Source organism: Monomorium pharaonis, chromosome 5 (assembly GCF_013373865.1).
Source record: "Monomorium pharaonis isolate MP-MQ-018 chromosome 5, ASM1337386v2, whole genome shotgun sequence".
NCBI classification, from domain to species: Eukaryota; Metazoa; Arthropoda; class Insecta; order Hymenoptera; family Formicidae; genus Monomorium; species Monomorium pharaonis.
The window spans coordinates 27,217,352-27,242,325 of NC_050471.1; the positions used below are offsets into that span (position 1 = coordinate 27,217,352).

Below are 24,974 nucleotides of genomic sequence, written 5' to 3' on the forward strand. Positions count from 1 at the left end.
CATCGAATCAGAAGCCGAAGGGAGAGAACGTGCGCAGTTTAAGGGATTTAGGCGTCCGTACGGCGCGTAATCGCATTTTTGACTTTCGTCCCTTCGATTGCGCGATTTTATTTTGCGCCTCTGTCTGAAGAGTACGCCTCGAATCGCCGCCGATAACGAGATTCGCGCGCGATTCGCGCGCTTTTTGCATCTGAAAAGAGACGCGCGGCGAAGGAAAAAAGAGGGTGGGAAAGGACGTAAGGGCAGATGCGCGCGATTTTATTCCATAAAAGGCGAACTCACACGGAACGAAACCCACCACTGGTCAGGCGCGCGGGGCTAATTGTTAATTAAGACGCGGATTGCCGTGCGGATTGACAATTTGCAATTGTAAAATCCGTTTCTCGCGCGCGTAATCTCGTTCGCCCGAGCGAGTCCCGCCCGCGCCGTTTCCAATCGCATCGAAATTGTTTCGCAAGTGCCGTTTCCACGCGCGGAAAAACGAATTTCGAAGGAAAGTTTCAGCGAAGTGCGAACCGGGGGGACTAACAGTCGAATCCGCGAGATGTTTCCGCGAAAACTTCGGGAGCGTGAATTGACGAAACAAAAAAAAAAATTCGTTCGTTACCAGATTAAAATATCGCAATAAAATGTACGGTCGCACAAGCGCAAATTGATAAAATTGTAATCGATTATTTTCTCAAACTTGAATATTATTTTCTAGATAAAATAAGAAAGAAGCCAATAAGAACAAACTTAATTGATCTTTGTATTTTAATTGCACTGAGGAGAACTGTGGTGCGGAACATTCGCGCAAATCAAGTAATATTTCACTAATATATATTTAAACACTATTGACTTTTTTAATCTTTTTTTTTTTTATTCTCAAAGTCTTATTTCTTTCGTCGAATTTTCTAGTTTGTATTAACTTGTCCGGCTTCCTTTCCCATTCCCCCACCCCGCCCTTTTTCCGTACTTACGGCAATTCTTGTTCACCTGGAAAGTATGCGGTCGGACGAAAGTTGTGTTTCTTTTGTCCCAAGCAAGACAAGTATTTCTCTAAATAAATGTTTCCCCGAAGCGGGCGTGCACATTCCCGCCGTGCGATTTCTTCCCGACGGGAGGGAAGATTCCGCGTCGTTCTCAGGGAGTTGTTGCAAGGTATAAGAAATAATGTGAAGTAGGTCAATCGTATTTTAAGTCGGCGAAGTCTATACACTTCGATGAACGGGGGCCAGCTGCAACCCGAGATAAGAGGCGCCGCCCACGTCGCGTTTCCCCATGAAACGGAAAAGCGGAAAATTTGCCCCATAATTCCCCCGGACTTAATCTTCCTTCTCTATTTTTTTTTTTTTAATACCTTTCGTATAAATTTCGCGCGCGCGCGCGCGCGTTCTCATGCGGTACGATAGCGATATTAATTAATCGATTCCAGTTTGAACGATTCTTTATAAGCTCGATCTCTTTCTCTTTTTCTTCTCCCCTCGATTATAATTCAAATTATTGTACCGTTAAGCCGTTGTTTTTAATAATCGCTTCATACTCCTCCGAATTAAATTTTTATTTTCTCTGTGCAGATAAAATAAAAAAAATATATACACAACGGTAAATCTTTATTTCGCGAATTTTCCGAGTTTATTCAGCGTTGAAAGGAATCGCGCGTCCAAGAATCTCTTGGAGGAAAAAATTTTCCGGGAATTTCCGCGGGTGGAAAATCGAATGAGGGGGGGGAAAAGACAAAGAGAAGTGGGTTAAACACTCGCGAAGTAATCTATTTTCTATCGCTCCAAACCAATTCGATTGAAACCAATCGGTGGCCCGTATGTCGGTGGGCGCTGATTTCCGTTTCACACTCCCGTGAACCCGTTGCCGCCGTTCCACCCCCATACGAGAGACGAATACGAGAGGGGAGCTTGGCTCGCTTGGAGCACCAGGTAAGGACCGCGTCCCAGTTTTACGCTGGCCATCAGGACTACTAGTGCCGTCGGAATACACAATAATAGCAATCGTTGCGACTGCGTTAAAAAAAAAAGAGAGAGAGAGAGATTCCGTTTTGTAACGAGTCTCGCGCGCGGCTCGTTCATCTTCATTTCAACTCTTTTTCCGAAGCGAACTGTAATTCACTCGTTAAAAGTTAAAAAATCAACATAAGATCTGATTAATTTGCAATTGTTAAAAGAAGAAAAATTAAAATTAATCATTATATTCCAAAAATAATCAATTGCAAATTAATCAGATCTTACATTATACAATTCAATATATAAGTTCGTTAAGTCAATTGAAGTTGAAAATTTGGAAAATTTTCGTAAAAAAACATTCGCAGATCATCTTTTTTTTTTTTTAAATTAACGAAGTCGTCGAATTACCGTCATGACGAATACGAATGGTAACGCGACCGCGGCGGACTGCTCGAAGAAGTCCGTGGACCTCGCGCGGAAGGAGCTGAGTGCAATATTGGGAAAGGTAGACGGGCTGATGCTTCCGGCTAAAATCTGGCGGCTGCTACGCGCCCGTTCGCGGCTGAGACCCGCGAAACCGATAAAGGTACGCGCGTGGCACCTGTGGCTCCTCTTGCTGATCGTCACGTGGATCGCGCTGCAGTCCTCGTGGACCTACGTGCAGGCGTATCGATACAGCAAGGTGAGAGGACAAATTCTTTACGTTGTGCCCGAATTAATTTACGAATTTAATTACTTCTATTACGGTACGTACTAATGTGCATATCTGTCTTCTACGGCGATTCTATATTAAATCGCTCGATTAGACGTCGCGAGACGTACAAAAACCGCGGATTATTTTTACTTGTCCAGATAAATTCAAATTGACTTGAGACGAAATGTCAAATTGGTCGATTAAAATCACGATTACATTTTACAAGAATACATTTTCGATCAAAATTTAACGAGAACTTAATTTTCGCGGCGGATAAAGGACGGCTGAAGTATCTGAAAATTTAGCTATGTATGTATTAGAGGTCTGAAAATAATTCTATTGGATCGTCGAAATAACTGTAAGGATCGTTCAAGCGTGATGAACGGCGTGTTGCAAAAAAAGTTCTGGCGCTCTAGCGAATAATTCGAGCGTCCTACGATACTTCGACGATCCGCACTTAGAAATATTCGCTATAAATATTCAGATTATACCTCAGCCGAATCGTGTAAGAAATTAATAATTGCGCTTCGTTACGAGTTATCGGGCTCGAGCGGATCGGATAACTGCGATTCATTGTTTTCCAGTGCTGGATAACGACGCCCTCGTTTGTGCAAAAACTTTTCCGACCGCCGCAAGACTGTTCGATCTGCCAGGATATTCAACAGGTTGACAAGCTCATCGCCGTCGATCCGACGATCTTCGAGCAACGGTACTAAAACGCGACGTGCATATCGTTAACCCAGTAATTTGTGCGCGCGGCATTCTTGCATTTTCAAAATATCGCTCGATAGCAACAATGTAGGAAAAACTTTGTTCTATACCATGTAGAAAAACGTTAATTAATCCTTTTAAGAATTTATTTATCACCACCAAAGAATTTCTCACTTGTAATTCAATATATGTATCTCTCCACAATTGTACTTTGCTTGTAATTAGCTACGCGTATTCAGGGAAGCCGGTGGTGATTAGCGACGCGATGGCGAACTGGACGGCATCTGAGGTGTTCTCCTTCGCGTTCTTCAAAACGCTCTATGACGGAGGCGAGCAAGCGAATTGCCAGTTCTTCCCGTACAAGACGGAATTTCGGAGTTTGCAGGACGTCTTCAACATGAGCGCCAATCGAGCGATGATGGAGAAGGGCACGACGCCGTGGTATGTTGGATGGTAGGTAATATTATAGTCGTATTTTACTTTTAGACACATGCAAAGAAAGATCGTTGAGATCCCGCAATCTTTTTCTTTGCAATATTCCCGAAATTTTCGATCGTCAAATCTTTTATCCCTTTTAGATAATTTTTTGAGAAATAGACAACTGTATGCAAAGATTGTTTTTAATTTACCTACAAAATTATGATAGTCGTGAGACAACAGTATTGAGAGAGGGAAGAATTTTATTAATAATTTTAATATTTTTTAAGAAAAAATTTATAAATAATAAAAAAAGATACAACAAAAAAAAATAAGAGCAACCAAAGGTGGTTGCAATATGATTGAAAAAGGCTGGATAAAGTTACAAAATTTTAATTTATTTGTTATCTTGCTTATTTTGTTTTTATTTCTTTCTTTTCTCTATTTCTGCTTTATTGTATTTTTATTTTTATCGATTTCTGATTTAAGTTTATTTTTGTTAGATCAATTAGGATAATTTTTAGATATTTAATTTGCTATGAGAATCGCACATGTGGAATATGAAAGTATGAATTGAGTTGTAATTAGTTTTTAAAGTAAATTAACTGGAAATTCTATTTGATATAATTAGAGTTTAGAATTTTCTGTAAAAAAGTGCTACATAAATAAAATAAAAAAATAAAAGTAAAAAAAATGAATTAATTTAAAATGTAAGACTGTAAAACAAAAAGCAATTCTAAGCTGCGAGGTAAAAATTATAAATACATAATAATAAAATACATAATGATAAAAAAATGTAATATTTTATATTACTAGACACCACAGACGCGCGCTTCGCGCGCGGTATTTTATTTTTTATTTTTTACTTTTAAAAAATATATTATAACAATAACCATCTATACAAGTTTGACAGCTGTCAAAATTCAATCGCAATGACAGTTATTCTCGCAACACAGCGCAGCGAGAGAATCAATCAACATCGCGGAAAAGAGGCAACAATAACTTAGAGATTTGCAATTATCGATATAACATGCACTTTTTAGAAAAAAAAGGGTATTATATTATTATAATAAATTTAATAAATCAGAGAAAATCACAGAATGTTGCCCTACCAACTACCGTGATTTTGAGGATAAATTCTAAAAGAAAATTCTTTGCGTACGTCTTTCATTTTTAATCTAAAATCAGAATAATTTTGAAATAATATTAAACCTTATTTGATTTCCATTTCCGATTCATTCTCGAAGATGAAGCTTAATGCGATAAGTGCGACAAAATGACTTTTCGACACACATAACAAAATCGATAGGTTAATAAAATTTTCTTAAAATTTGATGGAAACGATTGATTAGAAACGACAAAAGTGGAAAGTACTACGAGCGATAAGTTCGATAAAAAATTTTTCAAATCGGCAATAAAAATTAATAACCAATTTTTGAGCTCCTTATCCAACCGATATAAATAAATACGCGCAATTTTTAAGCAATTTTATAATAATTAATTACATCATCGGAAAATCGTCGCGCTCGCAACGAAAACATTGAAACAATCGCGAGAGCGAGATAAATCTGAATGTAAAACACGAGTTTCGCTCGTCGATCGTCGCGTTCCTCCTCGCGCGGTGCGTCCCCTGAGCATAATTATCGAAAAATATAGAATATCAATTTAAAATCGCCGTGCGCGCGGACGATGGATAAATAACGTGTCACTCGGGCAATTCGTAATTGTCATTTCCCTGTTGTTCGATTCACCCGAGAGGGGGAAGGAGCAAACGCGAGGCGAATGCCAAAGCGAGCGGGCGATGCGCACCAATTATAATCGCGCGCGGCGCGTCGAATCATCGCGGGCAAATTAAACAAACAACTCATGTACGAAAGCTCGTAATAAATGAATCCACTCGCCGATCGCGCGGCGCGATTGCCGTGTTTTTTTATTTTATTTTTTATTTTTTTCGGACCGACCGACACGCACTTAATTAACGCGCGACGACACCTCTACCCAGCGTTCACGTTCGCGCGACGCACGCTCTAAACAATCGCGTATTAAACACACGCCGGGAGGAATTCGACGTTTCTCTAGTTCGACATTTCGACGAATTTAATTAACAAGGTATAATAAAATATAAAATAAATTCACGGCTAATTAACGTTGATGATAATGTCCGCGTCTATTATCTTTACCGGCGCGGCGCTCTCCCGCAGCCCCAGTGAATTTTTAATTAGACATTTTAGCCCGGGTGTCAACGTCCCTCGATATCACGTCGAAAAATCCGCCGACTCGCTGCATTACGTAACAATGCGACGCCTGACGACCGCCCGATACTTCTTCTCATTCTCGGCGTTGCCGATATTACGCACCGCAATTTCGCGCGATATTCAGCGACTGAAGTTTAGATAATCTATAATTCGTATCACAGATATATCGGGACAGAATTCTGTATGACCTTACCTATCGGGTATTTTAAAATATTACGTTTAATATTTTATGCAACAGACGTAGCTTCTGATTCCTGAAATATTTTTCACATTTCGCGGCACGTAAAATTGACACGCGAATAAATAAATATAATAAATATACACTGGTGCAAAAAAAAAAGAGACAAAAATTTTGACCGAATTTTTTTGCAATCAAGTGATGCAACTTCGCGAAAAATTATCCAAATTACGTGCACTTTTTTTTTAATTAAAGGGCAAAGATTCTATTTATTCGCTAAAATACCCTACAATGCAATGCAATACAAATTTCAAACTCGTGTGCAATCAAAAAAACATCGTATCGACATGTTTTTTTTAATTCTTTAGAAAAGAATGAACTTTAAGAATCTGGATTGATATTAGCAAGATTTTAACGAGAAACTTGTGAAAAATAATAACAAATTTTTACTTTTTTCAATTAAAAAAAACATGTTTGGTTTGCATGTAATACAAAAGGTTCACACTTATCAAACTTTCGCCTCGGGATTCTCAAAGTAGAGTCTTTGTCCTTTAATTTAAAAAAAAGTACATGTAATTTGGATGATTTTTCCCAAAGTTGCATCACTTTGAAGATTGCTTAAAAATTCGGTCAAAATTTTTGTCTCGTTTTTTTCTTGCGCTATTTCAGGAGTGAAAAATGTTATTTTGAAATCCGATACAAATTAATTATAGAGCGTCTGAAATCGGTTTAGTATCGTAATTCAAGTAATTCTTAACATGCAAATCATAACATTAATTAGAAGCGGTAATTATGCTTTCATTTCGCCTTTGATCGAGAGATCAAGCACGATCAATGATCGTGGCAAATCCATGGAGATGCGATCGCAGGCGCAATCGCTGCCGAGTAATTACCGAGAGAGTATTAATTACAATTACTGAGAGAGTATTGACTAACTCGCCTGAAAGTGATCCATGGAAATTCCATTGTACGAAGTGAAACTACGGTCGCATGGAGTTCACTTGACGAAACTGTCGGGACGCATCACCTAATGTTTACTGGAATAGATCACGAGAGGATATCGATAACCGAGATAATCGCTCGCATCGTTAAGTCCACTTTACGATTTGCAATTCAGATCTTAAGCTAGAATTCTTACAGTCTTGCGCTTTGATGTTAATATTTTAATGTGCATTTTACGTGTAAAATATATATTGAAGTATATATTCATTATAAATAGAGTATATACTAAACAAACGCAAATAAAAAAATCTTATCGGACCGGCACGATAATTGCGATATCAAATTCGACAGGCTGCAGACATTTATTTTCTCAAAAACGCAATTTGAGACGCTCGGAAGGCGAGTAACTTTTACAAGAATCTACTTACCTTCAATGCCGGAGTTTTCCATCGGACGAATCTCACGGGGACCTTCGAAGCTAACTTCACTCCTAATACGTTTATAATCCTCACAACGTGCGCGCACTTTTTGTCCGAATAAATCAACAACAGACACGAGACACACTCTCGGACACGCGGTGGCAATTAAAAGAACCGACAGTAGGGACTTTTTGATCATCCGACGACAACTTCACATCGATGCCGCCGCAACCGTCGCGAAAAGCGAGAAATCCTCGACCGGAAGATATCGCGCCGAGAGATTCGCGTTCAATTAATAAACAAATCGATCGAGGGTGAGAGGGGTGAGCCAGAATCCGGACAATTCCGAAACGGGCGGCGAGCTGCGGAGCTAAGCGGTGAAAGCACGTCATTCGCGGATATGTATACGTACATGTCTATATTGATGGAGCCATCGATCGCGGCGATGTATGGTAATTGACACGCACACGCAATTAACTGGCCGCTCGCTACTAAATTCCCGATTCGTACGTTTGCACGCACGACCACACGCGCGACTTCGACGCGTGAAGGTGATCAAGAGAGAAGGAAAGAGAGAGAGAGAGAAACGCGCGCGCGTTGCCCGCTCCGACTGCCCTGAACGTAGCCGCGGAGGGAGACGCGCGTAACGAAGCGGCGAATCAAAACAAAACACGAGCGCGCACCCACGTTGCCGGTATCAACGTGTAATTCGTGTTAATCTGCGGAACGGGCGCGCGGAAACGATATTTTTGAGAAAGAGTCAATCGATTTATACCAAATGTGCACAACTTCCCTTTACATTAATATATTTAGATTATTCGATGATGAATCCAAAATGAACCGTCGGTCTCCTTTGTTACCACTCGATTGTTGCAACTGAAAGGAGAACGGAAAGTGGATTACTTCACTCCAATGTCGATTCTATTTTGTATTATTAACTCGTCTCTGATTCACTCTCTTTGTATCGATTGATTGTGTTATTAAATTTATTCGCCTCTTCCTTAAGTGTGATAAATAATGAAGCAAGGAGCGCTTTGTCAATGACAATTTTCACGATACTATTACTTTGTGTTGGATACCCCGCTCGATTAATGTATTATTAAGCGAAGAGGAAATTGTTGGAAAATTATTAAAGCCACACATCTCTTCACTTTTTATTATTCCTTCTCTCGGTTTTTATTAATGACAAAAGTGAAAAGTATTTTATCAATGATCGGTTCTCTATCGCTACCATTATCTTGTCCAGAACGATTAATATGATATTAAATAAAAAAAAATTTATTAAAAAACAAACATAGCACTTAGAAAACAGCATTTAGCTTAGTGACATAGAAAAAGTCGTTGCAATTCATAATGTTGTACTCGATGTTCTTACTGTTCACTTAGATATTTTCTGAACAATTCGCTTAAAAAATTAAATTAATCATCTTTCATCTGTTATCTGCTATTAAACTACAAAAAAGAATAGAAAAAAATTACTGCATTAAGAGTTTTTCGAATTATTAATTATTTAGTAAATTATGTATCTATTTTTTTTACCAAAAGTAAAAGGGAAAAATTTTAACGCTGAATTCTGAAAAGTCACATGTTTTGTCGTGAGTTAAGTGTTGCTTGCCTATGAATATTGTCACATGATTTCTGACATCTTCCTCGAATCATCAATGTTCGGATATGCTTTCGCTAATAGGGTTGCAAAGAAAATCACATTTTCAACGTCATGTCGATTGAAAAACTGTCAATAAAAAATCGCAATGAGGCTGTTGGGCAAATTTCCCGTTTCCGAAAAATAATAAAACTATCAAAGAATAAAAACAATAATATATTAAGTTAATTTTATCTTTTTTTTTACCTTTCTCATTGCTTTATTGTCCTCTCAGGAGCAATTGCGACGAAAAAATTGGTGTTACATTGAGGCAGCATTATCAGAGACCGTATTTTCTTCCCGCCACTGCCGAAAGCAAGAAAACGGATTGGATTTTCATGGGAAGCAATGGCTATGGCGCACCAATGCATGTAGGCTTATTCTATTTTATTAATAAACAATCATCACATTTTTCAGTAGAAAACGATTTGTAAAATTATTTATTGACATGCACACGATAATTTAATTTAATCTTAATTTTAAATTTAATTTATATTTTACACAATATACTTTTCAATAAAAATTCATCATTAATTGTTATAATTTTTTATAAATATACATAAAATAATTATTAAATTATATTTTGTTTAATCACATATTTGCAGAATTATATCAAATTTAGAGATTATGTTTACATGAATTATTTACGTATTGTTTATTTATTTTTCAACAATTTTTTTCATGTAAACAAGCAATGTAAATTATAAATTGGATAACACAATACAGAAAAAAGTAATTAAGTTATAAGATATTGTCAATATATCTGATTTTAACATTGATACAATAAAAATACATATTTAATATTAAAAACTAAAAAATTAAATAAACTATTTATTATTTTAAAATCTGAATTTTCGATAATCCATCAATTATTGTTTAAATAGGTGGGACGTAAAATAATTTACATTATATACACATAATGTAGACTATTTATATTTTATGCATAAACACCTTTCCAATTCTGGATATTTGCATATTAATTTAATTTCTCTTTGGCTTTTTATACTTTAAATATATTTCTTAATTATATTTATATTTACATACAAATATATTTAACTTTTAACGTGCGCTTATGCATGTTTAACTATACAAACGACTATCATTAATCGTCTATTTCGAGAATGTGAAATTTTTCAAGGTGGACGATGTGGACTATCCCTCCTGGCAGGCGCAGATAAAGGGTGAAAAATTGTGGATTTTAGATCCGCCGAGGGAGTGTCACTACACATGCAAGAGGCTGGAAGTGATTGTGCATACCGGAGAGATAAGTGAGAGCCATTCAATACACGCCAATAAACAATGATCGAATTAATTGCAAAATTAATTGCTTTTCTCGTTTACTGCTAAATGTGGTTCCTTCTGATCGACAATTACATTCAATGTTGTCCCGAATTGAGAATTGCTCGATCACATTTTAACGCTAAAATGCAAAACATGTAAATACTTCATTTATATCCTTGGATAATTTTTAAGTGTTTTAAATATATATTTTTAAGTGTTTTAAATATATATATGTGCGCGCGCGCGCGCGCGTGTGTGTGTGTGTGTGTACACTCATATATATACACACATATTTTATTTTATTTTTTTTTTAATAAATAAGAACACTTTAGAAGAAGCATTTTAACCTTTTCGACCCTTAGAAAAATTTACTTTTTAAAGTACTTTTGTGACACATATGCGTTTTCGTTTCAGTTCTAATAGATTATCGTTCTAATAGATTGTAATTTCCAATTGCAGTCGTCTTGGACACGAATCGATGGTACCACCAGACGAAAATCATTTCCGAAGATATGAGCATTACCATCGGAGCCGAATACGATTGAAGCAAGTAGCTCGAAAGTTAATTTAATTATATGACAGATTAATTTATTATATGATAAAAACATTTGACAAAGAATTTATTAAAAATAAGTTCCTATGTACAGAATAATAAAATGTGGTGATAAAAATAAAACAAATACACTTAATCATTATTCCCAGAATATTTCACAGTTAAAAGAAGACGTAATAATTTCGCAATGTTATGCGTGGTTAATTTATTTTATCTTGATATTCTAATTCATTATTTAAAATCTGCAAAATTGTTTAAAAATAAAATGAATAAAACCTTACATATACAAGGTGTAGTGTAAACTTTCCGTCAACATTTACAAGCAGGTAGAGCGCATTAAACTGAACAGAAAAGTTCTTTACTGTTGGCTTAACTAAAATGGCATAATTGTTCATGGAGTATAAGTGAAATTGTCAAGCTTTTATTAGCAGTTCTTTTTATAATAATAATAAAATATTGAACATGCTTCTTTCTTTCTACACGCTTTTCATAATACAATATATTTCATTATTATGCATTTCTAACGAAATGTATTGTATTATGAAAAGCGTGTAGAAAGAAAGAAGCATATTCAGTATTTTATTATTATAAAAAGAACTGCTAATAAAAGCTTGACAATTTCACTTATACTCCATGAACAATTATCCCATTTTAGTTTATCTTTGCTGCAATTGTATTTATAAAAAATATTTAAATATTTTAGAATAAATCGAATTGTTTAAAAAAAACGTTTTCTATTTTCGCAATCTATGTCACCGCTTTCTTTGAAAAGAAAACTTAATCCCTTTTTAAAATCGCGCATTTGAAGTTACATCAGTCTTTCAATTATTATTCACTTCACTCATATTTCATTATTATGTTCTATCACTTGTATTTTTTATTCGGCTCAGGCGAAAGAGAATTCGGCTTGACCGAGGTAACCCTACGCTCGGTTAGCCACCGCTACGGTTAGCTCGTCCCCCGTGACGTATGTCCACGAACGTAGTCGCGTGCTAAGTTTTACGGTTCTCCGTAATGTAACGTGTGTGCGTGTGTTAATCACGCGCTCGCACGAGGAAAGTAAAGAGGAAACGGCCCCCGCGCACGGCACGGGCCCCTCATGCAGATGGCGAGCAAGCCGGGAGTCGCACCTGGCGGCAGGTGAGCCTCCTACCGTGGGGGCTGCCTCCATTACTGGTGGAGCAGGGAGGAGAAGGGGAATTCGAAGGGGATTCCCCGTTTGACTACCCTGTCGGTGCCATAAACGTGACTCGGTTCATATATATGCGATCATATGTTGGCCACTGACTAGTGTTATTAAAAGGAAAGAGAAAGAGAGAGGGAGAGAAAAATGAGAACGAGAGAGATGGAGAGGAAGAGTGAAAGAGAAGGAGAGAGAGAGAGAGAGAGAGAGAGAAAGAAAAAGAGAGAAACCGATCAACTGTTTCTTCAGACCAAGAACTTGCAGGACAATTGCCCCGAAAGAAACTTTTACACAGATAAAGTTCTTATAGTCCTTCTTTGGTGTTTGAATGGCAAAATACTTAGGAACAGTAGAAAAGTTTACAGCAATATTGATAAAGAAACATTAGCACTTGTTTTTACTAATGATGTTGATTTAAATGTTAATTAAGTGTATATATTGAGTTTGTTGAATGTCTATTTCTTGTTGGAAACTTATTAAGTTACACAGTGTAATAAAAAAATGAGTCATACTATTTTTAATTGAAATTAATCCCTATTAATTAATAAATTATCTTCATCAATTTAGACGAATGTAAAAATATGATATATTTGATCTTCATAAATTGGCTAGAAAATAGTATATTCACGAAAATACACTTTAATGTATTTTCGTGTTGGAAATAAGTGTTATTAAAAATAGTACCAGATGATTAAATGAAATTAAATGCAATTAGAACGTAGACGAGCGTGAAAAATTAACGCGGACGATTAGCTAGACGATTTTATTAATAATAATAATTAGCTATTACAGTTTAATAGAGTCACATAAATGTTACTACGAGAAGGAAACTGCGAAGGAGACGACGTACGCTTCTCTCTGGAACGTAAATTCGTATTTGCACAAAGAAGATTCATTACATTTAATTGTGTAATTCAAATTATGCTTATCCGATGATCACGCTGCCATGTGTGAAGGAGAAAAATAAAAATGTACAAATGAAAGAGTCTTCTCCTTAATTACCTTACAATATATAATCTTTATATCCTTTTTATCCTTTCTGACCTGCTCGTTTGGATTTAATCACACGAATAAATTATTACATTTAATGAACTATTGTGCCACGTATACACTAGTAGAAAAAAATATAATTTGTAAGATACACATCAATTTTACCAAATAAATACAAGACCCAATTTTTGATGGAATAAATTGAAGGATAATAGGTCAGATAAAATTTTCTTTAATCACTCAAAACGTATAATCTCTCAAAAAAACTATCGTATTTGTTCCTTTCATTCTGACGAAACTATTTATATTTATGTAACTCAAAAGTTATTATTAAGAGCCCTGAAAATTACAGAGAAAGAGAGAGAGAGAGAGAGAGAGCTGGAGGGAGAGGAGAAGGGAGAAGGACTTTGACGTCTCTCTGATGTATCGACGCCCATGTATTACATGTATTACATGTATATATACACGCTCTGCTCCAGTTACGCCAATGAGTACGCCTGTATGTCGTTTGTGTTAATTACACGGAATAGCATATCTCCACTTTCATGTCCGATCTGACGTCTATGATCTGATAAATGTTTGTAGCAAATCACCAATAAGTAATAATATCAACTAGAGAGATCCGCGGAACGCACGTATAGCCACGGGTATTTACACGCGAGTACGCGAAAGTTTGCGCTATACGCGTGATGTAAAACTTCCCAAATCTCGCATCTCGAATTTTACAATTTATTCGTCATTTTAATATTTTATTCATCCGTAATACATCGGCGACGAAATTGTTATAATTGTACGATCGCATTACCGTAATAGCTTTCCCTCAAACGAGACGTGTAACGAGGTGAAATACGAGAAGCAACGTGTATTTCGATATTTCTATAATCAGGAATGTCGATCCGTTTCGCTGTACTAATTTTTCCTCCCCTCTTTATTTAGTTACACGGCGCCGCGCGCGATATTACACCGACGGATATTTTATTTCAATGAGGTAACAGAGGGACATATTTTAACTACGCAGGCCACTTTCGTTGTTGGCAATCACCGTCGTCTCTCCGTCGTCGTCCAGCCAAGTGTCTGTAGAGTCCCATAATGCGAGCGTAATACTATGCACAAAGCGCGAGTGATGAAATAATTATAGATATCGATTACCATAAAAGAAAGTGTACGGCTCGGCGACTACGAGGGAAACGTGCATGAGGATGCGTCATCTGCGCGTTCCGCGCGTTCGGCGGGTTAACATTGGTGTGAAAAAAAAAAAAAGGTAGAAGAAAAAAACCCTCCCCCGAGAGGAAGACGGAAAAACGAGTTACACGTCGTCGAGCGCGGGAGGGATGTCATTCGTTTTATTGCGGCATCGCGTGAAATTCGCGTTAAAATCGCGAGTTTGGGCGGGGAAACGAGAGTTTCGGGAGGCACCTGTACGAGAGTCGTCCGCGTATTATCGCGATATATCGGGGGGGAAGGGGGGGGAAGGTTGGAAGGCCGCGGGCTCCCTTTCGATTTAATTGCATTCCGCGGCAACGGCGAGCGGAAAAGCCGATACATCGGGACCTCGTTAATTCGCAAAAATCATTCCGGCCTCGGAGCCGGAGGATCTTTTTGCGCGGATCGAATTTCACGTAACCGTCCGCCGCGCAATTGCCCGATCGGCCGCCGTTTCGGCGGAGGAGGTTTTTGCAAAACTCGAAGTCGTGCCGGAGGATTCGCAAAAATTCCGGCGGCGACTTTTCCCGGCCCCGACTCTCGCACGCGAATCCCGCACGCAAATTCGTATTTAAATTTCGCCAATTGCGACGTGCCACTATGTTCTCGGATTGTATCTTTTGGAAATTGAAAATCAAACTTGAAAACATAAATGCAAGCTAGAAAGTGTTCTTTATCAGATAATGTAGCATTCTTTATAAGGTCGTTTCAAATTTTGCAATAATTTTTTCGCAAGGCCAACAAAAATCAACGTCTGACAAGATAAGCGCCAAAATTGACATAGCATGCACACTGTAAAAAAATTTTGTAAATTTACAACTATAATAGTGGGTAATTTTGAGACCAACTATAACAGTTGTAAATTTTCTCGTGTCTATAATTTTGCAGTATACAAGTAAAAGTAATTTTATATGTCATAAATTTGTTTACAGTGCAGTGTTCAGTGTATTCTTACTTTTTCTCTTTTTCTAACATGAGTGTCATTAATTTGAAAATATTTATTTGTTGAATAGTTAATGTATAGGAGAATCTTTAAAAGCGCTTTTCACTTTGACGCAAAACATTTTCCATCAATTTGTATAAATATGTTATATTGTTGCGCAAACATGTAACTGCAAGTAATGCGGGAACATGATATATAAAAATTAGATTAGATTACTAACTTAGTGGATTGATTTTCTAATACTTTTATTCTATTCTACAAGATTTTTATTATCTTATAGGCTGTCTTATATTGAGATGTGTCAGTTCAAAGCTTTATAAGAGAAATAAGAAAGAGGAAAATATAAATGAAAACAATTTTACATATAGGACGTTACAAACATGTAACATGATCTAATGTTATCAATAATATACTCAGTATTGTTTGAGCTATGTAATTTGCAAGAAAAAAGTCGTGAAAATTTTGCTTTTCAAGAATTTGTTTTTAGTAAATTTTATACAGAAAACAGCCATGAACCAATCGCAGACTTTTATTTCTTCTACTTAAGCATATCCGGCTTCAACGTTGATAAAGTGCAACGTTTAGTTCTCGAGAAATTAGGGGTTGTCTTTTCAGAAAATCTAACCCGTCTGTATTGACCGCCTCCCTCTAAATTTTTAGCGTAGCTTTCATCACCAATTGAAACCTGTCAATCCCGGGTCATTTAATTTTGTTTTTTTTTCCTTCTTGTTCAAAGAATGCGCATGCAGCTCCCTTTCGCGGAACGCGCGATTTATTTCAGGTATTTCAAGGAAATTGCGAGAATATCGTAAAATGGAAAAGTGGGTCGCAACATTAAAAGGAGCACGCTATTATTTATGAACAGAGATTTCGCGATGTGGAAACGGCTATATTTAGACCCCGGGGTCGAATTTACGCCCCTTACAACGTTTCGACCGTTTTGATGTCTCCATTTTCGTAAGTGGGCGCGCTCGTCCGTGTACGCGCGTCGGCACACCGCGGAACGGTATTCTTTCCGGCATTAAAAAGAAATAAGTGGTCGCGGGACGGTGGGGAGGGGGGGGGGGAAAGGGAGAGGACGGGGAAAGGATAGTAACTACGCGACGAGAGGACAGACGTTTCTCGGCGGAATCGATCCGTTTAAACCGCGCCGTCGCGCGGCGCGTTTCCGCGATCGAAAAACCGGATTTAAATCCCACGGTTCGGGTCTCGCGGTTAACAACAACAACAACAACAACAAAATAGGACGGCGCGAACGATTTGCGCGGGGAAAGTCGATGTCGTCGTCGAAGCCCCCTCGCGTACAACGCCGTGCGCCCTTTGCCCATCGATCTCACGCGCGTGAATTCGTGCGACACGCGCTTGCGCATCCGCACGCACATACGGACAAGGGAGAACGCGCGCGCGCGCGCGCGCGCACGCACACGTACACGCACGGGCGCGGGGACCGGGCCTGAACGTGCGGAAGAGGGTTGGCTGGTCGCGCGTGTGCATGTGCGCGCGGGCCGCGCGTTATATACAGGTACACATACATATCGGTCGCCGCTATCGATTATTTTACCCATGTGGAACTCGCCCCGCGCGGCCCCGACCCCCCGCGCGAGCGCCCACCCTCGTGGCGTCGCGACGCCTCGTATAGAGCGCGATATCGACGTTACATCGCAGCTCTCACCCCTCGAGCCCCTCTACTCGTCCTCGGCAACGGCGGCGGCGGCGGCGGCGGCGGGACTCCCCACTCCCGGCGCCGTAGAAACTACCCCCTCAGGACCGTAAAATTCTGGCATTAACGAGGCCCCCATTATCATTCGCCCAATTCGCGCGAAAGAAATTATCGGGAATGATTCGTGTTTCCAAACCGTTGCGGAAAATTTTTTAACGCACGACAGGAGAACTCGGCCACATAACATTTCAAGAATTACAGAGTGTAATTTACGAAGCGTCGCATCGCAGAAACCGACGAGGTCGGTTTGTACAAATTTAAAGGACCGAGAAACTGATTCGCACAGGATTCGTTACGCATTAGCGCGCGTCAACGGGGATAATCGAACGGGGAAGGAAAAGAAGATGCGCGAAACGAATTGAAAAGAAATAAATAAATAAAATGTATGCGCGCGCGCGCGTGTGTGTAAAACTCGCCGGGAACATTACGCGATATATGAATATTACAGGCGTTCCCCTTTGAATATTTATTTTCCCGCGCGCCGGGCATAATCCGCGGCGCGCTTTAATCACGCGCGCGCGGGGCGAGTGTATCCGCTCTCGCGCGCTTTAATCCGCCGTCGTTTCTTTCCGTTTCGACTCTCTCTCTCTCTCTCTCGGCGGATATACGTGTAACCGCGATGACGCCGATATCGATTTCACTTTGTCGCGGACGGATAGATTTCGTCTCCGGGAAATATTCCTCTCTCCGCCGACGTTATACGTTGCGTTACGCGTTTCCACGTTACAGTCTATCGCTCGGGCTTATCTAAATCTCGAAATCGAGATACCAGCCGCGCAATACGCGCGCGAATCGGCCGCAGCGCGAAATTTTATCAGGCCGCGAAAGCGCACGACGAATACTCGATCGCGGCGATCGATGTCGCTTCCTCATCCTCCCCCGTCTCTCTTTCTCCCTCACGGTGGATGCGGCTGGTGTACACGCGCGCGAATCTCCTCCTCCGGCCCCCTCGATCGCGCTCTCGTCATTTTTCTCAATCTGGCGACGTCGATCATTAATAATCCGGCTAATATTACTCTATCGGCTATCAAGAGATCCGCCGTGGCTTGAAAATGCATTAAAAGACGCGTATGCGCACACGGAGGGGGTAATTTTACTGCGGCATCTAAAAGTATTCGACTGGGTAAAGAAGAGTAAATTTTATTATGTTGTATTTCGTCAAAATAATTGCGTGAGACGTTTAAACGCGATCGACATCTCAGTCAGCCTTTAATATAACTTTTTTGATGGTTCTACGTAATTCTTAAAAAATCTGTTTTAATTTCAGCGAAATTATTTCTTCCATGTAAATTATATTTTTTAATGTTCATAGTTGTAAATATTAACACTGGAATACCATTCGCATTTCGTCCACGTAAGAATTTTCTTCACACTTTTTTAATCTACTTTGTCGATATACAGAAATATATCGATAGGTTGCAACAAGATGTTCAGAATAAGCAAATTATCGCAATACCATTTTAACGTAAAAAAAACCTTGTCAAATGTGAAGTTTTAATAACAAAAATTATGCTAAACTTAAATTAGCATTTGGATAAAAATTCACCCGCGGTAACGTTCCACAGTTGATATTAAACTGCAAACACGTTTGAAACTCGTTAAATCTTTTTACACGCGGGTCAAAAAAAAAAAATCGTGGCCCCTACATGTTGACTTACTTTCGATTAATCTCGGCGAAACACACCGGACCTTTTCCGCAGGATCCCGAAGTCCCGAGAAAGTTTTCTTTCCGGAGATTTTACGCCGCGCGTAAAATCGGAAACCTACCGACGCAAGGAAGGGGGAGGGCTGGACGAGCGGGCGGGTGAGTCACTTGTATTGTAATTGCGGATGAATTGAATTGTAAATGGACGCCTCTCGTAGAATCGACACAAGCCGGCCGGCGCATCGCGGCGTGCTGCACCGCGGCTGCATCCGACGCGCTCCCGCGCGATCGAACGGGCGGACAGGTATAAGTCTCCTTGTATTCCGAAACGCTCTGTACTCCTTGGCAACTACTTAGCAAACAGTCCGAGACACACATACACACACACAAAACGAATGCACCGGCCGTGTAATTCCAACGCCGCGTTTGCATCGCGCAGTGTGACTTGCACACAGTTCCCCCATATTTCGCCTTTTAACAGGGTAGCATTTTTTTTTGTACATCATTTGTCCCTCTTTCCATATCCTTTTCGAATGTTGAGATCCACATCTCCCGTAATTAAAAAGAAAAATTATTTTTTCCTTCTTCCATACACGTTAAGGGAGAAAATTATATAAATAGAACTTTATATATGGAGGGAAAATTATATAAATTATCTTATATTGTATATAGAGAGAAAAAATATATGTTAAGCGATTTACGTGTATTATAAAAATGTATAAAAAGTTTATGAGATAAAATAAAATAACATTGTACATCTTGTCTTATTAATTATGATATTATATGCACATTTTACTGCAACCCGATCAATGAAAGCATTTTATAAATTACAAGAATAATTGTTTAGAAGTTTGTAATTTTACAAATGTATTGTTTATTAATAATATACAAATTGTAAACATCAGTTTTTGTATGACTACTTTTCATTTTATACTCCTTGTAAAGTATCCTATAAAATTTTCAAACTATTTTTAATTCAGTTTCGTGAGTAACTATATTATGTATTCGTGCAATCTCAAAGTTTTACGAATCCCTTTTCTTTTAACGCATCGATCAATGCTGTTTTTATTGTGTAAGAAAACCTTGTTGTAAGAAAATCCTATTGTGTAGAGCACATATTTTTGTTTGAAAAAGGATTATTAAATTTAGAACGTTTCTATTTGCTAAGTGATTTATTTAGTTTTGTATTGACTGCAAAAGTCAAAACTTTTGATAGGTTTTCAATAGCTATTGAAACCAACTTTATTTTTAAATGCCGAAAGGCGGTCGATCTGTCAACTTACTTCAGCAACTTCTTTTGTTGACATTCGTTTCGGATTTGTATCCACTAAATTGCACATGTCGCCATCGCCATTATAAGATTTTCCAGAATGTATTTTGTCTTTGAGATTGAAATTATCTGTCGTTTAAATTTAGTGAACCATCTGTCGCGGGACAAAATTGACCTAGAATTCCCTCCAAATATATTACAAATGTTTTTTTTATGTTATCTTGAATATTTGTTTCTCTTTGTACATTACTGTTACATGCACACATAAAATTGCGATTTTCCTAAAGTATATAACAATTTAGCTGGATACAGATCTGAAAATAATTTTGTTAGACCATTAAAATAATTGCGAAGGACATTCAAGCATAATAAGCAATGTTGCAAAAAGTTTTGACATTTTAGAAACCAGCTTGGACGTCCTAGTTATTTTGATGGCCTAACAAAATTATTTTCAGATCTGTATTCTACTAAATTTTTCAAAACTTTAGATTCGTTCATACTGACAAAATCATTCTCTCCGCGCATAAAGCACTTTCACTTTTATTTAAAAACACCATTAGTCGCACCCAAAGTCGCAAAAACTGTGCGCCACCTTTAAAAAAATATCGGATATTAATATTATACAATAAACAGAGATATCAATACGTAAATATTGATTAGAATATTTTACCGTTGTTGTTGCTTATCGTTGTTGTTAAAACAAAGCGCTCTTTGACACTTTAGATCTTTAATTATTTAAAGCCACGACTGTGAACACAGCGCACTCGTGAAACTAAATACGATGTCGCTGAAAAGATGTCCGCTTATCCGGCTTCTATTGAATTAAATATTAGTGAATCCTTTATGTGCGCGCTTAGCATTGAAAAACTCAAAATAAAAACACGTACTGTGTGTTTATATCTGTTAACGAACGTATACCTTTCGATCGCTCTGTTAATTTCAAAAGTTTCGTATCGCTCCTCCCCGCTATCGGGCGAGAGTGGCTCGATGGAATTAAATAAATTTTTGAGAAGCTAACGCGCGCGCAGGTGTCAGTATAAAGATACCAACGGCGTGACAACCGCGGCGTGTCAGTCAATTCGACGGATCGATATCAACGCTGACAATGCTCCGACAGCAAACGCGCATCTCCAGGTAAAAGCGAATCGATAATTGTCCTCCGGTCGCTCGATAAATTAAAACCACGTCGGGAGCATCGAACCCGGTTATCGATCCGAGCCGAGTCGAGGAGAGGGAGGGAAAGGGAAAGGAAGAAAAAAAAAGAAAGAAAGAAAGAAAGAGAGAAGCGCGAAGCCGTACAAGAGAAGATTGTCTAATTGAAGAAGCAGCAACATTGTGCGTCGTTCGGGGTACCGGACGCGGTCGAGTGGTCCCTGGGCCACCCCTGACTCGTTCGTGACTCCCCCCGGTCCCCGGACCCCGCCCCGCGGGTCACCCTTCTTCACCCCTCATCCCCCGGAGCCACCGTCCCGTCCCTCTCTCCTCGACCCCTGCGTATCGAGTTCGTTACAGATTCCCGTGGCGAGATCTCTCCGCCCCTCTCCCTCCCCGCCGCGCTCTTGCAACCCCCTCGCATGCCCCTCAGCTCCGTCGTTCCCGTCTCGCCCCGAGAGAGAGAGAGAGAGAGAGAGAGAGAGAGAGAGAGAGAGAGAGAGAGAGAGAGAGAGAGCGAGAAAGAGAGAGAAAGGCACCCTCCTGCCGGAGGCTCTCGCTTAGCGTAGCATTCGCGATTTGCGCAACTCCGCACAACTCCGTGCGAGCGCGAGACGCGTTCGTTTTCTCTCCGTGTGTTTCAACAACACTACACGACTCGACCTCGTGCGCGCCCTTGCCGTACAAAACCTATACTCGCGGCTTCTCGCGCGGTTCCCGAGGTCGCGGAAACCGAAAGCAAGAGGAGGAGAACGCGCAGGAAGAGGAGAGAGTAAGGGAGAAGTCGAGGAAGTCGAGGAAGCCTTCGCGAGGGAAAATCGGGAGCACGGGAGAGAGAGAGAGAGAGAGGGACGACGGCAGCGGAGAAAGCACCGAGGGTGCAAGAGGCGGGAAGGAAGGCGAACGAGAGAGTCGCCGGATAACGAACAAGTCTAAGAAGAAGAAAAAGAAGAAGAAGAAGAAGGGATCGGTCGCCGCGGAATACCCGAAGCGGCCCGCTCGAAGGGATAGAGGAAGTCCTCCGCGCGCGCGAAGGAACGACGTCGTCGTCTCCTCTCGCGCCACCCTCTTCTCACGCCATCCCCGAGGTCAGGTGCGCCATCGAGCGCGCGAGGAGCATCGGGCGCACCGCGAGAGAGACTTCGACTCCGCAAAGCCGATCGATCGAAAGCGCGCGGCCGAAGTCTGCCTGACAGCCCCCTACCCTCTCCCCTCCCCCGCGCGCGGGAGAGAGAGAGAGAGAGCGGGCGGCCATTGATCTCCGTATCGACGCCGGCCGCGACCAATCGTCGACGACCCCTCTCCTCTTCTCTGCCACCCCTGCCGCCGCGTGTGTATGTGTGTGCGTGCCCGTGCATGTGTCCATGTCCAAGTGCACGCGCGCGCGCGTGTGTGTGTGTGTGTGTGCGGATTCCGCCATCGGTGTCGCCCGATCGAGTTATCGTTCCCGCGGATCGTTCGTTCTCGCGGCCACGGGAGGAGGACGACATCTTGAAGAGCAGCGAGTCTCGGGCGGCGCGCGGCGGCTTGCCTACTGTCATGGTCGGCCCGATCGACGGCGGCGTATCGACGTTTCGATCCTGAACCAAGAGGCGGCGAGGAAGGTGACTCTCCCCGGGCTTATCGCGTGATCTCGCCCGCGGCCATTTCCGCGCGCGTGCGCGCGCGCGCGCACGCGACCTATCCGCGCGAGTTATCGGATCGCGTATCGATTCAGTGATCGACCGGTAATCACCGTTTCGTTTGCTAAACAGCGACGACCGACCGCGGCCGTGGCAACAATTTCCGGAGCGGAGAAGAGAGAGAGAAAGAGAGAGAGGGGGTGTCCGCACGGGCTGCACTCGAGAAACTTTGCACGCTTGAGCGAAGTAACTTCGCGCGGGGGTGGCGAGGAGTTCGGCAGCTAGGACGTCGGCGACCTAGTTCGAGGAAAAAGCAAGTTCGCCGCTGGAGAATTCGGAGTCGAAGCCAATCCGCGGGAGAACAAGTGCTGTGCGCCCTTCCGGAGTGTCTGTGTGTGTGTGTGTATGTGTGACGAATTTTTCTCTTTCTAAAAAAAAAAAAGGAATCTCGGAAACCGGCGGCCGATCTTCCTCGGCGAAAAAACAGTCGGCGTTTCGTGGGGAAGCCCCCCCGCCCGCCTCCCTTCGTAGGCGAGACAGGCGACGATCGCGAATCGAAGCGAGTAGAGTCGCGTCGAATCCGGTGGAGCCTTTCTCTTGTCGTCGGTGGCGGCTGTGGGTACATCGCTGGGTCGAGGTCGTGCGGGACGCGGCGGCGGCGGCGCGGGTGACGCGAGTCGATGTTTATGCTCGAAGTATCGAGCCGCGCGCATCGAGCTACGTTGGTCACGAGGTATTGGAAAATCGATAGAAAGCTGACTGACGCCAGCGGCGGCGGCGTCGGCGGTGGTGGCGGCGGCGGCGGCGGCGACGTCGGCGGCAGCGTCGTAGTTGGAGTTTCTGCTGGTGGCGGCGGCGGCGGCGGTGGTGGTTGTTGCGGCGATAGTAGTAGTGGTGGTGGTGGCTGTCGTCGTCGTCGACGTGACGGTGGTGGGCGGCGGTGGGTGTCCGTGTCACCTACACACCCCTAGTGGCGCGCCGTTGATGGTGGTGTTGGTAGTGGTGGTGGTGGCGGCTTAGCCGGCAGCAGGAGAAGTGTGACCGGCAAGGGGTCGCTTCTGTCACTTAACTCTCGCTCCGTACGCGTACGAAGTTATCGTCGTCCTCGCATCCTCGTGAACTTGCAAGTTCGGGCACGCGAGAAAGGGACACGCGGGGGATTGACGCGCGGATCGTCGCCTGGTTGTCACCTCTTCCGGCGCGGCGAATTCTCCGACTGTCCGACCGGAAGCTCGTGGTCGTGCGCCCGCGTGCGCGCGCGCGCGCTTTCTCTCTCTCGCTCTCTCTCGGAACGAGAGAGCGGGATTCTCCGTCGTTCCGGTACCCGTCGTCTCCGGGTCGCCCTCACGTGGACGTGGACCCCTCGCCGTGGGGAGAAAAGGCGCGAACACGAGAACACTGCGCAGGTACGACGGTATAACGGTTCCGTTGACGGTGTACTGGTGTATAGTGATAGTGTTATTGTGGCGGTGTGGTGTGCGAGCGAGCGAGCTAGCGGCTCCCCTCCGCTAGCTACGAACGGACGAACAAACTGACAGACACGTGACAGAGGGAATAGGAGGAGGAGGAGGAGGAGGAGGAAGAGGAGGACGCGGTCGCACCTGGACCAAGGAGAAGAACTCGCGGCACGCGACACGAGGAGCCGCGCGAGCGGAATAGCGGCAGTGACATTAGTGATGGTAGTGTAGCTTGGGTGGTAGAACGGACCAGGTGGCAATGGTGTGCCGGTAGTGTGACTCGAAAAACACTCTCTCGGGGGTAGGGACCGTTAGGGGAAGGGGGCGGAGCGGGACAAGTCCCCGACGATAGAGAGAGAGAAAGAGAGGAGCGGCGGCGGTGGCAGCGGTGCGGGACGGGGAGCGCGGTGAAATCGAGACACCCCCTTCTCGCCGCTTCGCCTCTCTATATCCTGGGTCCGCCTGTGGCTGGCTCGCTCCCTCTTTCTCGCGCGCGCTCTTTTTCCTCTCACTCTCACTTTCTCTCCTCGTCTCTTCCATCGGGAAGAGCCGGTGCCGGGTGCGCTCGCACTCGGGCGCGCGAGCGCAGAGAGCGTGCGCTCTCACTCGCTCCGCACTCGCGCGGTGTCATGGGCGCACGGTGGTCGTTGCGCTACCACCGGGTGCTCCTTATGTCGGGCCGACGTGACGGTGAGTCGTCGGCATCGTCATCGTCATCGTCGTCGTCGTGGTCGCGCTCGTCGTGGTCGTTGTCGTTGTC

At 42.1% G+C, this 24,974-nt stretch overlaps 1 protein-coding gene and 1 long non-coding RNA gene across 6 annotated transcripts; one reads left to right on the plus strand and one right to left on the minus strand.

The window, feature by feature from the left end:
- On the plus strand, nt 1-11,156 carry LOC105837941. 5 transcript variants are annotated; one of them, XM_028192684.2, is made up of 7 exons: nt 1-1,913; nt 2,334-2,619; nt 3,216-3,340; nt 3,568-3,795; nt 9,431-9,566; nt 10,334-10,463; nt 10,936-11,156. In XM_028192684.2, exons 2-7 carry the CDS (start codon nt 2,350-2,352, stop codon nt 11,019-11,021), a joined length of 975 nt encoding a protein of 324 aa, XP_028048485.1. In that variant the 5' UTR covers nt 1-1,913; nt 2,334-2,349; the 3' UTR covers nt 11,022-11,156. The 5 variants fall into 5 exon arrangements, with proteins under 5 accessions (XP_028048485.1, XP_012538594.1, XP_028048484.1 ...); XM_012683140.3 differs by lacking the exon at nt 1-1,913 and adding an exon at nt 1,922-2,112 and having other exon boundaries at nt 2,303-2,619; XM_028192683.2 differs by lacking the exon at nt 1-1,913 and adding an exon at nt 1,922-2,112.
- LOC118645649 lies at nt 6,795-9,485 on the minus strand. The gene is made up of 2 exons (XR_004963337.1): nt 9,403-9,485; nt 6,795-8,429 (listed from the first exon to the last, which is right to left on the minus strand). It is a non-coding gene; the product is annotated as an uncharacterized LOC118645649 (long non-coding RNA).
- Nucleotides 11,157-24,974: the final 13,818 nt, after the last annotated feature.

What these genes read in the sequence shown, in the direction of transcription:
- LOC105837941 (XM_028192684.2), top strand. Translation starts at nt 2,350, where the DNA reads ATGACGAATACGAATGGTAACGCGACCGCGGCGGACTGCTCGAAGAAG. An exon ending in CCGACGATCTTCGAGCAACG is followed by an intron (nt 3,341 to 3,567) that starts GTACTAAAACGC and finishes GCTTGTAATTAG; the next exon opens with CTACGCGTATTCAGGGAAGC. An exon ending in ACGCCGTGGTATGTTGGATG is followed by an intron (nt 3,796 to 9,430) that starts GTAGGTAATATT and finishes TTGTCCTCTCAG; the next exon opens with GAGCAATTGCGACGAAAAAA.